Raw genomic sequence first — 16,714 nt, 5'->3', positions numbered from 1 at the left:
AATCAAGTGGGTTTTACAACTTGCCAGATCAATAAACAGGAGTATGGCCTAATACTTGGGTAGCAATGGATCAAAATATAGCAAATTTATATTTACATAAATATATATGTAAATGTATGTTTATATCTATACATATAGATAAACAGATATAGGCATATAGGCATACAAACACACACACACACACACACATTTTTTTTTAAAACAGTAAACAGTTCTCAGAAAAGTATTTTGGTCATATCTGTTTACCATCACATCCACCAGGGGCAGAGGACATGTACTATAGTGAAATGTGCTACTGTTTTCTCATCTTTAAAATAAGAGAAGTCAGACTTTAAAGGAACCCTTTCCAGTTCAAAATTTCTATGATTCCTCAAGTGACCAACATGGAATTTTGAGAGCTTGAAAGGACCTCAGAAAACATATCATTCAATCAACTCCTCATTTTACAAATAAGAAAACTGAAAAAAGAGTGTGATTTATCAGATATCCAACTAATTAGTGACAAAATTGGGGGTAGATCTCAGTTTTCTTTTCATCCTAGTGTCTTTACTGTTATGAAAGTAGTACTTTCACCTAAGATAAGATATTTAGGGGCAAAAAAATGGATCATAAAAATGTATGTACTTCTATATCCCCATTTTCTTTAATGAACGACTAATAACTTTCTAAATGTCCGTGTCACAAGGGACCTTCTACAGTATGAATGGTGGATATACTCAATGAATGATTTAATTTGCAAAAAAGGCTTCTCTCTACCAAATAATTACCATATGATGCAATTAACAACTGTTTAAAAGCTGTAAAACATATGCTTACACTAGAGATGGTCAAAGGCATGTTGAAGTCTTTGCCACCTTGAAGTCGAAAGCCCCAAGGAGCTGGGCCAACCAAGGATACGGTGTAGTTGCTCATGGTTCTTGTGATTCAAAGTCCACTTTCGGATAATAAAAGCACCTGTGAAGGATAATTAAAGAACTAATTAAACAGTTTATAGAAAAACCTAAGTCATCTTTAAGTAGTCTAGTTAAAAACAACCTAACAATGTTAAGAGGGTGTGTGTGTGTGTGTGTGTGTGTGTGTGTGTGTGTGTGTAAAATGGGAGCTATACTAAACTCTCATAAATTTCCATTTAAGAAAAGAATCCAAGAGTTTATACGTAATTACTACAGATCTGCCAGTTTCCATAGTATGAAAATTCCACTCCAGAATATATTTCTAGACACGAACATTTTTACAACTTGCTGCAATCCAATTTTATTCCATGTGGCTTCTTTTATAAAATTGTAACTGAAAGTGCTTTACAATCTTCTTTTAATGCATATACAAAAAAGAGCAAGATTCTATTTCAGACTTAATTTCAGATGATCTCCCAACAACACACCCACCTCATACATTCTTTGGATTGCAGTTGGCAAGAGGCCTTCAGTTCAACACCAGGCAATTCTGAGTCCCCCTGTAACACACGTGAGGGGTGCTACAGCCTGTAAATCTGAGGGATTCAGTACCTTGTTTTTTAAATATTAAATTCTTTCAAAGTGCTTTCTATTAAAAAATACAATTATCACACTATATGATGCAATCTACTATTTGTAGAACTTTTGGTGACTGTCAAAGCCTACATTGGTTTTTTCCTCAGATGGGCACTGCTGTGCTAATGATATTTTAGTCAGGGTCTTGGAGGGGATGGGGAAGAGAGAAAATAAGAGAGACTGGAAAGGCTAAAAAAGCAATCCAAGGGCAGCTAGGTGGCACAGTGGGGGCAGCTAGGTGGCACAGTGGATAGAGCACTGGCCTTGGAGTAAGAAGTACCTAAGTTCAAATCTGGCCTCAGACACTTAATAATGACCTAGCTGTGTGGCCTTGGGCAAGCCACTGGACCCCATTGCCTTGAAAAATCTAAAAAAAAAAGAGAGAGAGAGAGAGAGAGAGAGCAATCCAATCTGCCACAAGGCTAGAAGACTGACTTCAAATACAAGCTCTGCTACTTTCTACTCTGTGAACTAAATGGACAAATCATTTAACTCCTCACAAGTCACTCAGTTTCCTCATTTGTAAGATGAGGGGTTAGACTTGCTGACCTTGAAAACCTTAACAGTTCCATGATCCTATATTTATGATACATCCTTGTAGGTGAGATCCCAGGAAATTATGGAAGAATCACAATCTAGAAAATAGAATGCTTTCAAGTGTGTCACTGTTTTAACCACTATTAAACCAATGCTGCATTATTCTTCAAATGATTATTTATATGATTATTTGGGAATAGGGGAAATGTTGAAGCCACAACTGATTTTTCTTAAGCAACCATTTAAGACTTTTAAAAATGAGGGTGTTTTGTGTGTGTGTGTGTCTGTGTGTGTGTGTGTGTGTGTGTGTGTGTGTGTGTGTCTGTGGTCACTTCCCTTGTAGTGATAGATTGCTGGCCAATTTTAAGTATTTACAACATTTCAGACACCCACTTCTGAAACATTTCTCCAAGCCCTCAAGAGGTCTAAATTTCTGTATCCATGATATCATATTCATAATCACAGTTCCATATATGAACCACTGAGGGTCCTGAAACCAAAAACTGCCTGCCTGCCCTCAAATTGGTTTCTGCTTTCCATAACAGAAAAGTGAGCTGAAAATACAAGGAAACTGGAATATGCCCAGCCTTGGATCAAAGTTAAATAGATGAATCTAGTTTACAGATTACAGGATCCTAGATTACTTTTTTTTTCAGTTAATAATATTGAATTGGTGCTAAACTATGGTCAAAGAGCAGTCTCCCAGTGAAACTGGGAGAATTGCTATGTACATATGAGAATGTTACCCAAGTACAAAAAGCAGTAGTCATATATGACTGAGTTTTCTCCTTTCTAAAGAAATTCTTTGCAGTGATTATTAAAGGAGATAATGCCAAAACTACAGATATCTTTCTCCACATTTAAAAAAACTGACTTATATTTTATAGGTAATATAGGTAAATTTTATGAGTAAATAGATTCAATTGGTTCAATTTCCTCTGACTTTCTTTGCATGAAAACTCATATGAATATGATTGTGTACAATGGAGATAATTTGAGGTTTCCTTTTTTTCTTCCTTCACTGTTAAACATCTTGTACTGACAAAAGCAAAGCCAATATACCTTGAATTTTCATTTTCTGTATTTTCCTTCATGTTTTAACTCACCTTAAAATATATTTGAGTCTTACTATTACTGTTTTTTTTTAAGGTTTTTGCAAGGCAAATGGGGTTAAGTGGCTTGCCCAAGGCCACGCAGCTAGGTTATTATTAAGTGTCTTGAACTCAGGGACGGCTGACACCAGGGCCGGTGCTCTATCCACTGTGCCACCTAGCCGTTCCCTAGTATTGATATCTCAGGGTGTTGTGAAAACCATTATAGGACAGCTCCCCCAAAACGTAACAACCCAAGCAGGCGGGAAATTAAATTTAAAAATCCAAAACAGGATGGATTTTGTGTATATATCTGGATTCCCTTCTTTGGGGAGTCAAAACAGTCTGCAAAGTGGTTGCAGCCGGGAAGGCACAATCCATATACAGGAAGCTGAGCATCTTATCCTCCAGGCTTCCCAAATTGCAGCTGCCTTTTAAGAAGGGGTAGAAAGCCTCCCCTGGACGCTAGAAGGTAAGGAAAAGAAGGGACAGCCTAAACAGCAAAGCTCTCAGCCCCACCAAAACGTCTAGAAGGGCCGAGCGTCGGGACACAAGGGGGTCGGCCCGAAGGGCTAGAAGCCACAGGCGGGCGGCGCGGCGGCTGGAGCACCCGCCTCGGAGTCCGGAGCGCCTGGGTCCGGACCTGGGCTGGACACTTTAAATAATGACCTAGCTGCGTGGCCTTGGGCAGCCGCTTAACCCCGTTTGCCTTGCAAAGCAAGCCAACCAACCTAAAAGAAAGAAGACGCAACAGGCGGGGGACGAGCAGGGGCCGGCCCGGCGGGATCCCCCCTGGCCCGGGTGGCCCAGTAAGGCGGAGGGCGCTGGCCGTCCGCGCTCGCCCCCGCCCTGGCCGCAGCCGAGATCAGGTCGGGCGCTCACACCCGGCCCGGCCCTGCCCTGCCCTGCCCGGCCCTGCCCTGCCCGGCCCGGCCCTGCCCTGCCCTGCCCGGCCCTGCCCTGCCTGGCCCAGCCCTGCCCGGCCCGGCCCGGCCCTGCCCTGCCCTGCCCTGCCCGGCCCGGCCCGGAGTTCGCTTCCCGAACACTCCGGTCCTCCCGGCTTCTGCTCGGACTTTTCCCCACTTGCTGTCAAAGACACAGAAGGAAAGAGCCGCGTGCAACGCTACGGTTTGGGAAAGGAAAAGGAAAAAGAGAAGGTCCTGGGGGCTCCGTGTCGGCGCCCCGGGGGCTCCGTGTCGGCGCCCCGGGGGCTCCGTGTCGGCGCCCCGGGGGCTCCGTGTCGGCGCCCCGGGGGCTCCGTGTCGGCGCCCCGGGGGCTCCGTGTCGGCGCCCTGGTGTCAGCGATGATCATTTGTGAGTAACGAATGACTCGGCGGCCCGGGGCCCCGCGGGGCTCCCCTACCTGCCGGGTCACCCCGGGGCTCACGGGGCCCACAGGCCGGTTACGGGCCGGGCCGGGCTCACAGCGCGGGGCTCCAAGCGGCGCCCGGCCCGGCGGGGGCTCGGCCCGCGGGCGCTTCCCGCTTGGGCAGGCAGGGCAGGGCGGGCAGGGCAGGGCAGGCAGGGCAGGGCGGGCAGGGCTGGGCAGGGCTGGGCAGGCAGGGCAGGGCTGAGGGGCCGCCGCCCGCCCGCGCCCCGGCTCCCGCCCCGGCTCCCGCCGCCCCCAAGCCGCAGCCGCCCGGGGCCGGGGCTCGGCTCTCCCCGCGCCGGCTCCGGGGCGCCCCGGGAGCCGCGGGGCCGCGCGGCCGGAGCGGGGCCGGGCCCCCGGGGAGCCCCGGCGCGCGGGGCCGGGCCGGCTCCGCGCCCCCTCCCGCAGCGTCCTCCCGGCCGGAGCCGGGCACTCACCTCGGGGGCAGGAGCGGCGCGGGCTGGGCGCGGGCTCGGCCGGTGTGGGCGCGGGCAGCCGGACCAGTGAGTGCGCCGGGCGTGCGGGCCGGGCTCTAGCGGCCACTTCCGCCTCCACGGCCGCCCGCGGCCCCGCCCACGGCCCCGCCCAGGGGAGGCGCTGGCCGCGGGAGGAGGCGGGGGCGCGGGGGCGCGGGGGCGCGGGGGCGCGGGGGCGCGGGGGCGCGGGGGCGCGGGGGCGCGGGGGCCCAGACGGAAGATGCCCAGGCCCGGGAATGCCCGCCCCTGGCTCCGGGGCCCCCGACGGCGCGCCGCCACCGGCCCGCGAGGAAGGAAGACGCGGGGAGCCCCGCGCTGCGCCCCCGGCCCCGCCGCCTCGCCCAGGCCCCACGTGCGAACCCGCGCGTCCCCAGATGCGAGACGCGGGGGGCGAACGTGCCTCCATCCTCCGCTAAGGGCGGGCACGGGGGCAGCCAGGCCGGGGCAGCCAGGCCGGGGGCAGCCAGGCCCGGGGGCAGCCGGGGCAGCCAGGCCGGGGCAGCCAGGGCAGCCGGGCCGGGGCAGCCAGGCGGGGGCAGCCGGGCCGGGGGCAGCCGGGCCGGGGGCAGCCGGGCCGGGGGCAGCCGGGCCGGGGGCAGCCGGGCCGGGGGCAGCCGGGCCGGGGGCAGCCAGGGGCAGCCGGGCCGGGGGCAGCCGGGCCGGGGGCAGCCGGGCCGGGGGCAGCCGGGCCGGGGGCAGCCAGGCCGGGGGCAGCCAGGGCAGCCAGGCCCGGGGCAGCCAGGGCAGCCAGGCCCGGGGCAGTCAGGGCAGCCAGGGGCAGCCAGGCCGGGGGCAGCCAGGCCAGGGCAGCCAGGCCGGGGCAGCCAGGAGCTCCGTGGAGGTACACCAGCAAACAGGTCTCCACTAACAGCTATGTATAGGCCCAGAAAAACAGAATGAACATAGGAAGAGGTGGCAAGACTTCCGAGAAGATGGGAAGATGGGGTTGAAGTTGGGACTCGAAGGGAGCCAGAGATGAAGAGGGCAGGGGACAGCCAGAGAACATGCCGGCAGCAAGGGATCCCACATCACTGAATCTAAGTGGTGGGAAGGGTTAAAGGGCAAGACTGGAAAGGAAGAAGGCTTAGTTATGACTATCAGGCAGAATTTTGTATCTGAAACTATGGTAAGAAATGGCCCCATGTGGCCTGTGGAGGAGGACTTCACACAGCACCCCCTCACCAAAGCCAGTTCAGGTGCTTGTCCCTGCATCCACCTCCTTCATGTCATCGTCTTCTTCCAGAATGAAGGACAAACATTAAAGAATCCAAGTCTCATTGAGTAGAGTGGGTGATGTGCTCTTCACAACCTGGGCTTTGAGAAAATCCCTTTGGTGGCTGAATGGAGGGTTGATTGGAAGGGAGAGAGCCCAAAGACTGGCAGACCCAGCAGCAGACTGTTGCAAAAGTCCAGACAGGACGTGATGAAGGCCCACACCAGAATGGTGGCAAGTGAGAGGAGAGAAGAATATTTGAGAGACATTGCAAAGTTGTAATCCACAGGTCTTGGAAAAACATTAGACATGAAAGTGTGAGAATGAGCAGATGAGGATGACTCTTAGATTTTAAAGTTGTACCTCAATGCAGTCAAAACATTACCCACTTAATAATTACCTAGCCACGTGGCCTTGGTCAAGCCACTTAACCCCATTGCCTTGAAAAATTAAAAAAAAAAACCCCAACAACAACGTTACCCATGAAATAACACATGTGGTCTGTCTCCTTATATCTAGATATAGATACATACTTTACATTTTACTTAAACACATTTAAGATTGTGACATACTTTCTTGGAGGGAATTAGATTCATCACAAAAACTAAGAAGGTAAAATACAAATCTCTGTTGATTTACCTGTGGATAACAACAATAAATTTTCTCTCCAAGAGAATATAAGTTCACTGAAAGCAAATAGTGTTTCACCTTTGAATCGACCAGCACATAGAAGGTACATAATAAATTCTTTCTTTATTGGCTGCATCTTTGGAGTCTCAGGACAGCCTTGTGAGTGTGGCACAATAAGAAATACTATTTCAGTTTTAGAGATGAGGAAACTGAGGGCACACGACGGATGGGCATCAGAGGTGGTCTTACTTCTTTAAAAAATGGGTTTTTTTTTCCTTCATATTCAAAGAAGACCACAGCATCAGGGAGGTGATGTCATGATAAGCACATGAATTGGATTTGAATGAGGGTGGATTGTGCTTAGATACCAACCTCATTTTCTCCCCCTGAGTCATCTGGGTCCAATGGCCAGATATGAATCAGGATAATTGGAGATGGTCCTGGATGCAAAGCAATCAAGATTATGTGACTTGCCCAAGGTCACACAGCTAGTGTCAGGTGTCTGAGACCAGATTCAAACTTCCATCCTCCTGCATCCAAAGTCTATCCACTGTACCGCCTAACTGCCCTTCTCTTTTGTCTGGATGAATAATATTTTGCCCCCCTTCGTCTGGATAACTAACATTTTCCTACTCCTATGAGGGTATTTGTTTAGTGTTACCAGATATCTAGCCAAAAAGTAATATGTCTGTAAGTGTGAATTAGTGTGGCTAACACCCAAACAATTTAGTATTTGAACATTTTGATATGTTAAGGAGGGATCTGAAGTCAGCATCATCTGAATTTACTAACCAGTGAATTGGAAATAACACTTTTATTCAGTATCTCATTGAACTGTTGCAAGAAAAGCACTTTGTGGATCTTAAAGGCACCTGTAAATGTGAATTAAAATTAAATAATCTTGATGCCATTCATTCATTCAATAAGCATTAAGTCACTACTGTGTTCCAGGCCCTTCAAGATGTTTGGGGGGTACAAAGAAATAAATAAAGCAGTCCCTTAATTCAAGGAATTTACATTCAGTTTAAAGGATGCAATATACAAAAGATAAGAAAATATAAATATGCCAAAATATAAAATAACTTCCAAGAGGAAGGCAATAAAAAAGCAGGGAGGGGTGGATGGGGTAGGGTAGAATCAGAATGAAGCTCAGTCACTTGAGTTGAACCTTGAAGGAAGTTAGAGATCCTAAAAGATAAGGGTAAGGAGGCAGTGTTCAATCACAGCCTGGACAAACATAGAATATCAAGAAGTCCAATTTAGCAAGAACATAGAGTAAATGAAAGAGGTGGCAATCCGTATGGAAGATAGATTAAAGTCAGATTGTAATGATTTTAAAAAATCAGAAGTTTTATTTTAGCCTCTAGGCAAGAGGGAATGATGGTGCTTTTTTGAGGGAGTAGTATGCTCAGAACTGGGATTAGCGGGGCCGGCTAAGTGGCACAGTGGACAGAACACCGGCCCTGGAGTCAGGAGGACCTGAGTTCAAAGGTGGCCTTAGAAACTTAATAATTACCTAGCTGTGTGGCCTTGGGCAAGCCACTTAACCCCATTGCTTTACAAAAATTAAAAAAGAAAATAAACTGGGATTAGCAAATAGCACTTTGGCATCAGTGGAGGATGGATTGGAGATGGTAGAAAATGGAGGCAGGGACACCAATTATGAAGCTGTTATATAATACACCAAGTAAGAACTGATGAAGACCTGAAGCAAGGCAGTAGTTGTGATGTGAGTGAGGTTGTATGTGTAGAACTGGCAAAATTTGACAATTGATTGGGTAGGCAAACCATGAGTCATTTGTGGAGGATAATACTGAGGTTGAGCTCCTGGATGATTAGAAGAGCAGAGGAGTTGGGGGAAGACGGGACTTGTAATCAAAAAGACCTGCATTCAAACCCTGCCTCTGGTAAATTACTGTATATAAAAACACATACATATATACATACATACATACACATATATGTATTGTGTGAATGTGTATATACTCACCTACAAAAGAAGAGAATTGGGTTAGTAATCCCTTTCAACTTTAAGTTCATGATTCCATTATCTCTCATCTATACATGGATTTGACTAGAAAACCTATAGATGATATGAAGGATCCCTTTCCACTCTATATCTATCTATATCTATATCTCATTGTGTCCCCTAGAACCTAGGGGATTAATATTTGCTGTTTGAGTGTATGTTTGTTGAAAGAATTCAATGAATGAACAGAAATAATATTAGTCACCTTTTCTTTATAACCATGCTCTTATCAGATAATCAATCAAGCCTCAAGTAAAACCAAAATAATACTTCCCAATGGATGCCAATGATCTCACTGGTGTGGACAATCCCTCCAGTAGTGCAGATGGCAAACCAGTGAACTTCTTTGAGCTCTTTAAAATCTACCATACAAATCTGGAAAAACTCAAATAACACAAAGTATTCCCTATAGACTAACTAGGTTAACAAGAAGATATTTTAAGAGTATTTTCTACCTAAAAACAATGTTTATATAAGAATGCAAATGTTTGCTCTAACATTTTATTATTTTATGTATGACTCAAACTTCTCCTGTGGCAACTGCAAAAATAACAGGAATTTTTGACTATGAGAAGGAAAGTGAGTGTTTATAATTGCATTCAGTAATAGGAGTTGAGTTGTTCTATGGAGCATAAGAGTGGAAAGGAGACTGTCCTTGAAGTATTCACAGATATTTTATACCTGGTTTCAATTCGAACAACCATGTGGAAATGTAGGAGAAATGAGTTTCTAGCCATGACTGGCTGAGGGGCTGATAGTGATTTGTGTGATGACAAAAAGTCTAATTGACTTCAGAACCAGACAAACTGATGACTCACAAGCTCCTGAGCCACAACAGAACGCATAAAAAAGTGAGACCTACCCATCTCTCAGTCTTTTTTCCTTGGTTTCTTCAAGTGAAAAGGGTTATTCTGACCTGAAGATGGGCAGGGACCAGGTGAGGAAAACAGTACAAAGGATGGCTGCCCTATCTCCCACACACCCACCATATGGTTGGGAACACATGGTACCGATTTCCTTTCTATTTATCTTTTCCCTATCATTGGCTAATTAATGTTTTAAGATGGGAACTGCCAGGTGACATGAGTTCAATATATCCAAAGGTTCTGTGCAGGATACCATTGGTAACTAGAGTTACTAGTAGAATCCATTAGATACAGAGGGTAAGGGACCAATGGCTGAGAAAGTACCCACTGATGGAGCTGGAAATAGTACCTGGAGGATGGTAGAAGTTTAAGGGCTTATGACCCTTTGTGATGGAATGTGCTGCTAATTACGGCCTTTAGAACAGTACTCAAAGCCCAGCTGGAGGCTACACCTAGAAGGACTCCCATGAGACCTCCATGAAGGAAGAAAATACCTTTCAGAATCAGGATCAAGAGATTGTCTTTTTTTTTTAATATGTGTTCTCTACATGTAGTTTAGGTTTGAGCCCACTCTCCCTCCAGGAACATGCAGCTGTGGAGGAGGAAGAGGAGGAAGAGAAAGAGGAAGGGAAGGAGTAGAGGAGGGGGATGATTGGGGGAGGAGGAGGGAAAATTTGAGTCAATTATTATTGTATGGGCTGCTAGGTGGCGCAGTAGATACAATACTGACCTTGGATTCAGGAAGATGGGAGTTCAAATCTAGCCTCAGACACTTGCCACTTACTAGCAGTGTGATCTTGGGCAAGTCATTTAACCCTGATTGCCCTGCATACAAGGTCATCTCCTGTTGCCCTGATTCATATCTGGCCACTGGACCCAGATGGCTCTGGAGAAGAATGTGAGGCTGGTGATTTAGCACAACATCCCCCTCACTCAAATCCAATTCACATGCTTGTCATGGCATCAACTCCATGATGTCATGGTCTTCAAAAATGAAGGGCAAACATTATTATGTATGACTTTCAAGGGCAACACCATCTTCCCAGTCTCTCAGACTCAAAACCTAGGTGTCATCCTGGCTTCTTTACTGTCTTTCAATTCTATAGCCAAGTATTTGCTAAGTTCTATTCATTTCACTTTTGAGACATCAACCAAAAATATCCCCCTTCTCTCCTCTGACACTGAAAGTATAGGGCCTCATCAACTCACATTTTGATGATTGTAATAGCTACTGGTGGGTCTGCCTGCTTCAAATCTCTTCTCACTCCAATCTAAAATGATTTGCCTAAAAGACAAGTCTGATCATGTTACCCCTTCCCCCCGCCCCCACAATGAACTCCATTGACTTCCTATTTCCTCCATAAGCAAATACAAAACAGTATCACCTACATCTGGCAGATTGACAAAATGACAGGTGTGATGTGATACTTTTTTCTATTTGTTTATTGAGGCAACAGGAATGAGAAAAATGACAAAAAAGGAAAATGATTACTGTTGAAGGGAATACGGGAAAAATGGGATACTAATGCACAATTGGTGGAATTGAGAACTGATCCAACCATTCTGGAGAGCCATTTGGGGCTGTGCTGAAAGGGTAATTAAACTGTGCATACCCAGGTCTGTATTACAAAGAGATCATAAAAAAGGGGGAAAAACCCACAGGTACCAAAATATAGCAGCTCTTTTTGTAGTGGCAAAGAATTGGAAATTGAGAAAATGCCCATCAATTGGGGAATGGATGAACAAATTGTGGCATATGAATGTGATGGAACACTATTTTTCTGTAAGAAATCAAGAGCACAGAGACTTCAAAAAAAAACTGGAAAGACTTGTATGAACCATTACTGAGTGAAATGAGCAGAACCAGGAGAACATTGTTCACATTAATAGCAGCACTGTGTGATGATAAATTCTGATAGACTCAGCTCTTCTCAGCAGTACAATGATCAAAGACAATTCTAAAGGAGTAAAGGTCTAAAGGTGATGGAAAAGAATCATACACATCCAGAAAAAGAACTATGGAGTCTGAATGAAGACAAAAGTAAACTTTTCACTTTTTAAAACTTGTTTTATGTTTCTTTTTCTTTCTCTTGGTTCCCCCCCCTTTATTTCTGATTCTTCTTTCACCCCCTTTACTTCTGATTCTTCTTTCACAGCATGACTAATATAGAAATATGCTAAACATGATTGCGTGTGTATAACCTATATTAGATTGTTCACTGTCATGGGGAGGAGGGAGAGAAAGGAGAGAGGTAGAAAAAATAGAACTCAAAAACTTACAAGAAGATGAATGTTGGAAACTATCTTTGCATGTAATTGGAAAAAATAAAATAACAGTCAAAAAGATGCAAATACAAAATGCTCTGGCTTTCAAAGCTCTTTATAATCTAACCCCCTCTTACCTTTCCAATTTTCTTATACCTTACTCTCCCACATATTCTTCAATCCAGTGACACTGGCCTCCTGGTTGTTGCACAAAGATCTCTGGCAATCTCTCTGGTTAACCTTCATGCCTGGAATGCTCTCCCTCCTCCAGTCTGACTATTGACCTCCCTGACTTTATGTCCCCAACTCTGCTTTTTTTTTGCAAGGCAATGGGGCTAAGTGACTTGCCCAAGGTCACACAGCTAGGCAATTATTAAGTGTCTGAGGCTGGATTTGAACTCAGGTCCTCCTGACTCTAGGGCCAGTGCTCTATTCACTGTGCCACCTAGTTGACCTCCCTAACTTCTTAATTTCAGTGCCTTACCTCTATTAATAACTTCCTACTTAGCCTGTGTGTAGTTTATTTTAATATGTTTGGGTATTGCCTCCCCCATAAGATTGTAAGCTATATGAAGGTAGGGACTATCTTGTCCCTCTTTTTGAATCTATAGCATTAACTCAATGCCTGAACATAGCAAATAATATATTAAATACTAATGATGAAGATAATAAATAAATAAGATAATGAATGTTCACTTAATTGAATTTAATTCAGTTGTTTAATTGTATGCCTTTTCTGTGAATACCTTTTCCTCAATGCTAATAAAGTCTGACTGGTTGAATGATGATGGGGAGTACACTGCTCTTGTAGTGAAACCAACTGTTTGTCAAGATTACCAGTGTAATTCCAGATATGGAAATAATCAGCAACCCTCTGGAGGAGAAGCAATCCATAGGAGAAGAGAGCTTCAAACCTAAATCCAAGCCCCATGCTCCTTACACTATATGACACTAACTACAGCTTACAAGAATTTAGAAGGGAGGAATCTTCAAAAAAGGAAAGTTTACCAAAGAGAGGAAATTTGAGGTACAATTTAAAGTCTAGGGAATATTTAGTTAAGATAATGAAATTATGTAGTTAGAAGGAACCTCAGAGACCATCCAATCCATCCACATGTATGTTTCAGATGAAGAACCTGTGGCCCTAGATGATTACAATCATTATTATTAATTAGTAAGAGCAATAATAATCATCAACATAATCATAGTGATACTTAAGATTTATTTATTACTTCATGGTTTTGCAAAGTACTCTACAAATATTATCTCATTTTATTCTCATAATATCCTTGGGAGGTCAGAGGCAGGCAGAGGTTAAGTGACTTGCTCAGAGATATAAAATTGCAAGTGCCTGGATTTGAATTCAGATCTTCCTCATTCCAGGTCCTGTGAGCTCTCGATTTCATCATCTAAGTTCCTCTAATTTAATGACTTTCTCAAAGTCATTCACTCATAGAGCCTAGGCACTTTCTTTTTCTAATAGGATTTATGAATGAATGAATCAGTCACTCACAGTTTGGCCACGATGCAGTAAAGTTGTTACAGAAGGGTTACCTTCATCCTTTTGACTCAAGAAATAGTTGGGATTTTGACCTTGTTTCATTTGTTCTTTTCAGTTCTAGGCAAAGGAAATAGAATCCTGAACTCAAGAGTTGCACCCATGGAAACCTTGGAGCCTAGGATTCTATGCCAAATTCTAAGCCAATCTTCAAGGAATGAATTTGGACTTGGAACTTGACGGAACTAATGCTAGGCAGGAATGAAGTTAAATTGTAAACCTAATCCATCTCCTCTCTCCAGGGAATGGGGTGTTATGTGAGGGAGGATTATGCCCCCAGTATCAGAAGAGGAATATTTACAGGTTATGGGCTTGTACTGGGTATTCTTTCAAAGTATATATTCTTCAGGAAAAGCTAATCTGACTGTTAAGTGATTATATGAAATTGGAGTGCTTGTACCCTTTAAAATCAGTGAAACACAAACAATGGAGCTTTGAGTCAGTGACCCAGATAAAAGATCTTTCAACCCCTCAATGTACCAGAGAAGCCTGGTCCCTAGGCAATGGGGGCCAAACTACTCACTATTATACTTGACTTAGCCTCAAGTTGGAATTGTAAAGAAGTCATACCTTTTTGGTTCAGAAGACTGGATCACTTTATTTCTTTATTTATTTCTTTATTATTAATCTATAGCTAGATATCAAGGTAGTCCTGGATATTGTCTACATTTGGTATTTCTCATGAAATGCCACAATCTTTTCACACTGCACACATGGTTACGAAGCCAAGAAGTTACTGTGAGAAATGAAGTGAACAAATAGGGATATTCATAGAAGTGGCATTTTGTGACTTGAAAGGGTCTCTGGGAAAATCTAACCTTAGCCCACTTTATCAACTCATAGTAAATCTGTGAACTCCCTGCTCCCACTAAAAATGAAAATAATTCTGCCAAGCCTTTCTTTAAAAAAATAAATCCATAAATGTTCCTTGGGAAAAGTATTGCTTAGGATGGAAATAGCCTACAATATGTACTTACAATGGAATGCATTGAGGCATGTCATTCCTAGCCAAAATGTGAGTGATGGGTTAATTTGCCATAAACTAAGTATGGAAACTTATTTATAAAAGATGTGGCTTGAAGGTATAGATAGAGAAGTGTTTCACAAACCAGGGTTTTATTCCATTGATAGAAAATATCCATACCACCTCTAGTTGCTGCTCCCTGGGCAAAATGCATATACCTTATTGACCTTTACTTTATTGAAGCGTTCTGGGAAACTTCTCCAAAATCAGTCACCAAAAATATTTGGCAGCTCTGAAGAAAAGGAGAAGAAAATAAACATGACAAATTTTGATCTGAGAAATATGCAACTGGAATCTTTAAATATTTTCATGATCTGATTATTCCACACCACAAAATATTTTTACAAACTATTTTTTAGCCAAAGATTAGTACTTGCTTCTCCACAAGATTTAATGGCATTAACAAAACATTTTTTGTTATGTCTAAATCAAAGCATTTCATCATTCTTTAAATCTAAAGTTTTCTTTGCAATTTTTTTTATTTAGGAGAAAACCAAACTTCTAAATAATATAATAATCTTAAATTCTTTTGTAACAACTTTTGGAATTCTCAAAGAAACAAGGCAACTATTAGAAAGTCTCTGGAATTTTCCTTCAATGAAAAGTTTGATTCAGCCCTACTTAGTATACAAGATGCTAAATTTTGAAGCCCTTTTCAGGCAGCCTGTGGTCAGAATGACAAGGAAGGTTAATTAGATGCTCTGCCAAAGGTTGGAAGGAAGGAAAGTGAAGATGGGTAGATTAACTCCTATCAGAAAGAAAATTCTTCACTTCAAATACACATTTGTTTATCATTTTTCAACCTGAAATCTTTTGGGGTTGTTCTGACAAACAACATACGATATTATTTACAGAATGTGATCTAAAGCAGTTTTGAACTTTGAAACATTTAAAAATTAAATTGAAACAAAAATGTGAGTGAGAATCATCACTAAAGATTCATTCCATCTTCATTCACTTCTTTCAGGAAGGGAGAAAGATTGAGGGCAAATAAGGAGAGTTAAAGTTTACCCAGCCAATGTTGAAGATAAAGGTAAAACCTGAAAAATGTAGCCAACTATCCAAAAATTTCTTCAAGATGCCAAGCATTCAGATATTTGGAAATATATCAAAGACTTAGTTAAGCGTTTCCTTTTAATGCTAAGCATACCATAGAAACAACTTTAATCAAAGCATTTGTAATAGGAAAAGGATAACTTTTTTGTTGCAAATTACTAGTATACTGGCAAAATAATTTAAAGAAGTTATAATTAAGATAAAAATGAATGATTCACTGTATTTAAAAAAAAGAATAATTTTAAATGATTATTTATAGTATAAGGGAGACAGTGACCTGGATGTACCTGCTGGAAGGCAAGGCAAAAGTAGCCAACTCTGCCTGCCCCTTCAGAGTTATTAAGTTCCTCTTGGAATGTGATGAAGCTTCAGGGTATTTTACATGATCCTGGTACTAGCTGCCAGAATATGATGGGACCTAAAAGGAATTCCTTCATCCCAAATGAAATATTAAATGAGTCTGGGGGAATTTTCACTGAGGTCAAGGAACAAGTGGGAATTGCCTCCTCCCTAAAAAAAATCTTGATCTGAGGGGCTGTCTTCTGTGACCATTTGGTACTGCTGTGAGTCCTTCCCTTTCCCACCCCACCCCATCCCAAAAGACTGAAAATTTACCTTTAGCATAGGATAATCTGACAAAATAGCAATACAATTCTCTTTGAGGAAAAAGTCCTAGATGGATTTTGGTGGGTGGTTGTCTTTGAACTTAAATGGGAAAAAAATTACATCTGTATTCTTTGTAACGCTCTGCATTCTGAGAAGGAGTGCAGAGCCTTCACTGGATGACCAAAGCGGCCCATAACCCACAAAAACGTCCAAGAGGCTGGGTTCAAAAAGCCCAAGATAGCTTTAGTAGCTGACAACAGCTCAGTGAAGGGGAAGATGCCTCAAAGCAGATGACAGCAGCAGCTCTGCAGAGAAATGGTAAGTGGCTACATTAGGGATGGAAACGAATGATCACCAGAAAAGTGGAATGAAGCAGGGCCAGTTCCTGGGAGATGGAGATATGAGAGGTATTCCAGCTAGGACACAACCCAAGGAGGATTATAAATTAGCCCAGACAGTGTTTGG

The 16,714-nt window shown here is 43.6% G+C and overlaps 1 protein-coding gene across 8 annotated transcripts in view; it reads right to left on the bottom strand.

The window, feature by feature from the left end:
• Positions 1-5,072, bottom strand: part of PDLIM5 (PDZ and LIM domain 5) — a 241,033-nt gene extending 235,961 nt beyond the window's left edge. For 2 of the 8 annotated variants that reach the window (XM_074228065.1, XM_074228066.1), the window contains exons 1-2: positions 4,964-5,070; positions 817-954 (exon numbers count right to left, since the gene is read on the bottom strand). In XM_074228065.1, coding sequence (XP_074084166.1) covers positions 817-912 — 96 coding nt within the window. In that variant the 5' untranslated portion in view covers positions 913-954; positions 4,964-5,070. Of the gene's footprint in view, positions 1-816; positions 955-4,963 lie in introns of all 8 variants that reach the window. The other 6 variants (XM_074228068.1, XM_074228069.1, XM_074228062.1 and 3 more) reach the window with 5 other exon arrangements.
• Between the last annotated feature and the right edge of the window lie 11,642 nt (positions 5,073-16,714).

This window comes from Macrotis lagotis, chromosome 3, assembly GCF_037893015.1.
Source record: "Macrotis lagotis isolate mMagLag1 chromosome 3, bilby.v1.9.chrom.fasta, whole genome shotgun sequence".
In the NCBI taxonomy this organism is placed as follows: domain Eukaryota; kingdom Metazoa; phylum Chordata; class Mammalia; order Peramelemorphia; family Peramelidae; genus Macrotis; species Macrotis lagotis.
The sequence above is the reverse complement of the archived record's forward strand: the minus strand, read 5'-3'. Positions and strand labels throughout refer to the sequence as shown.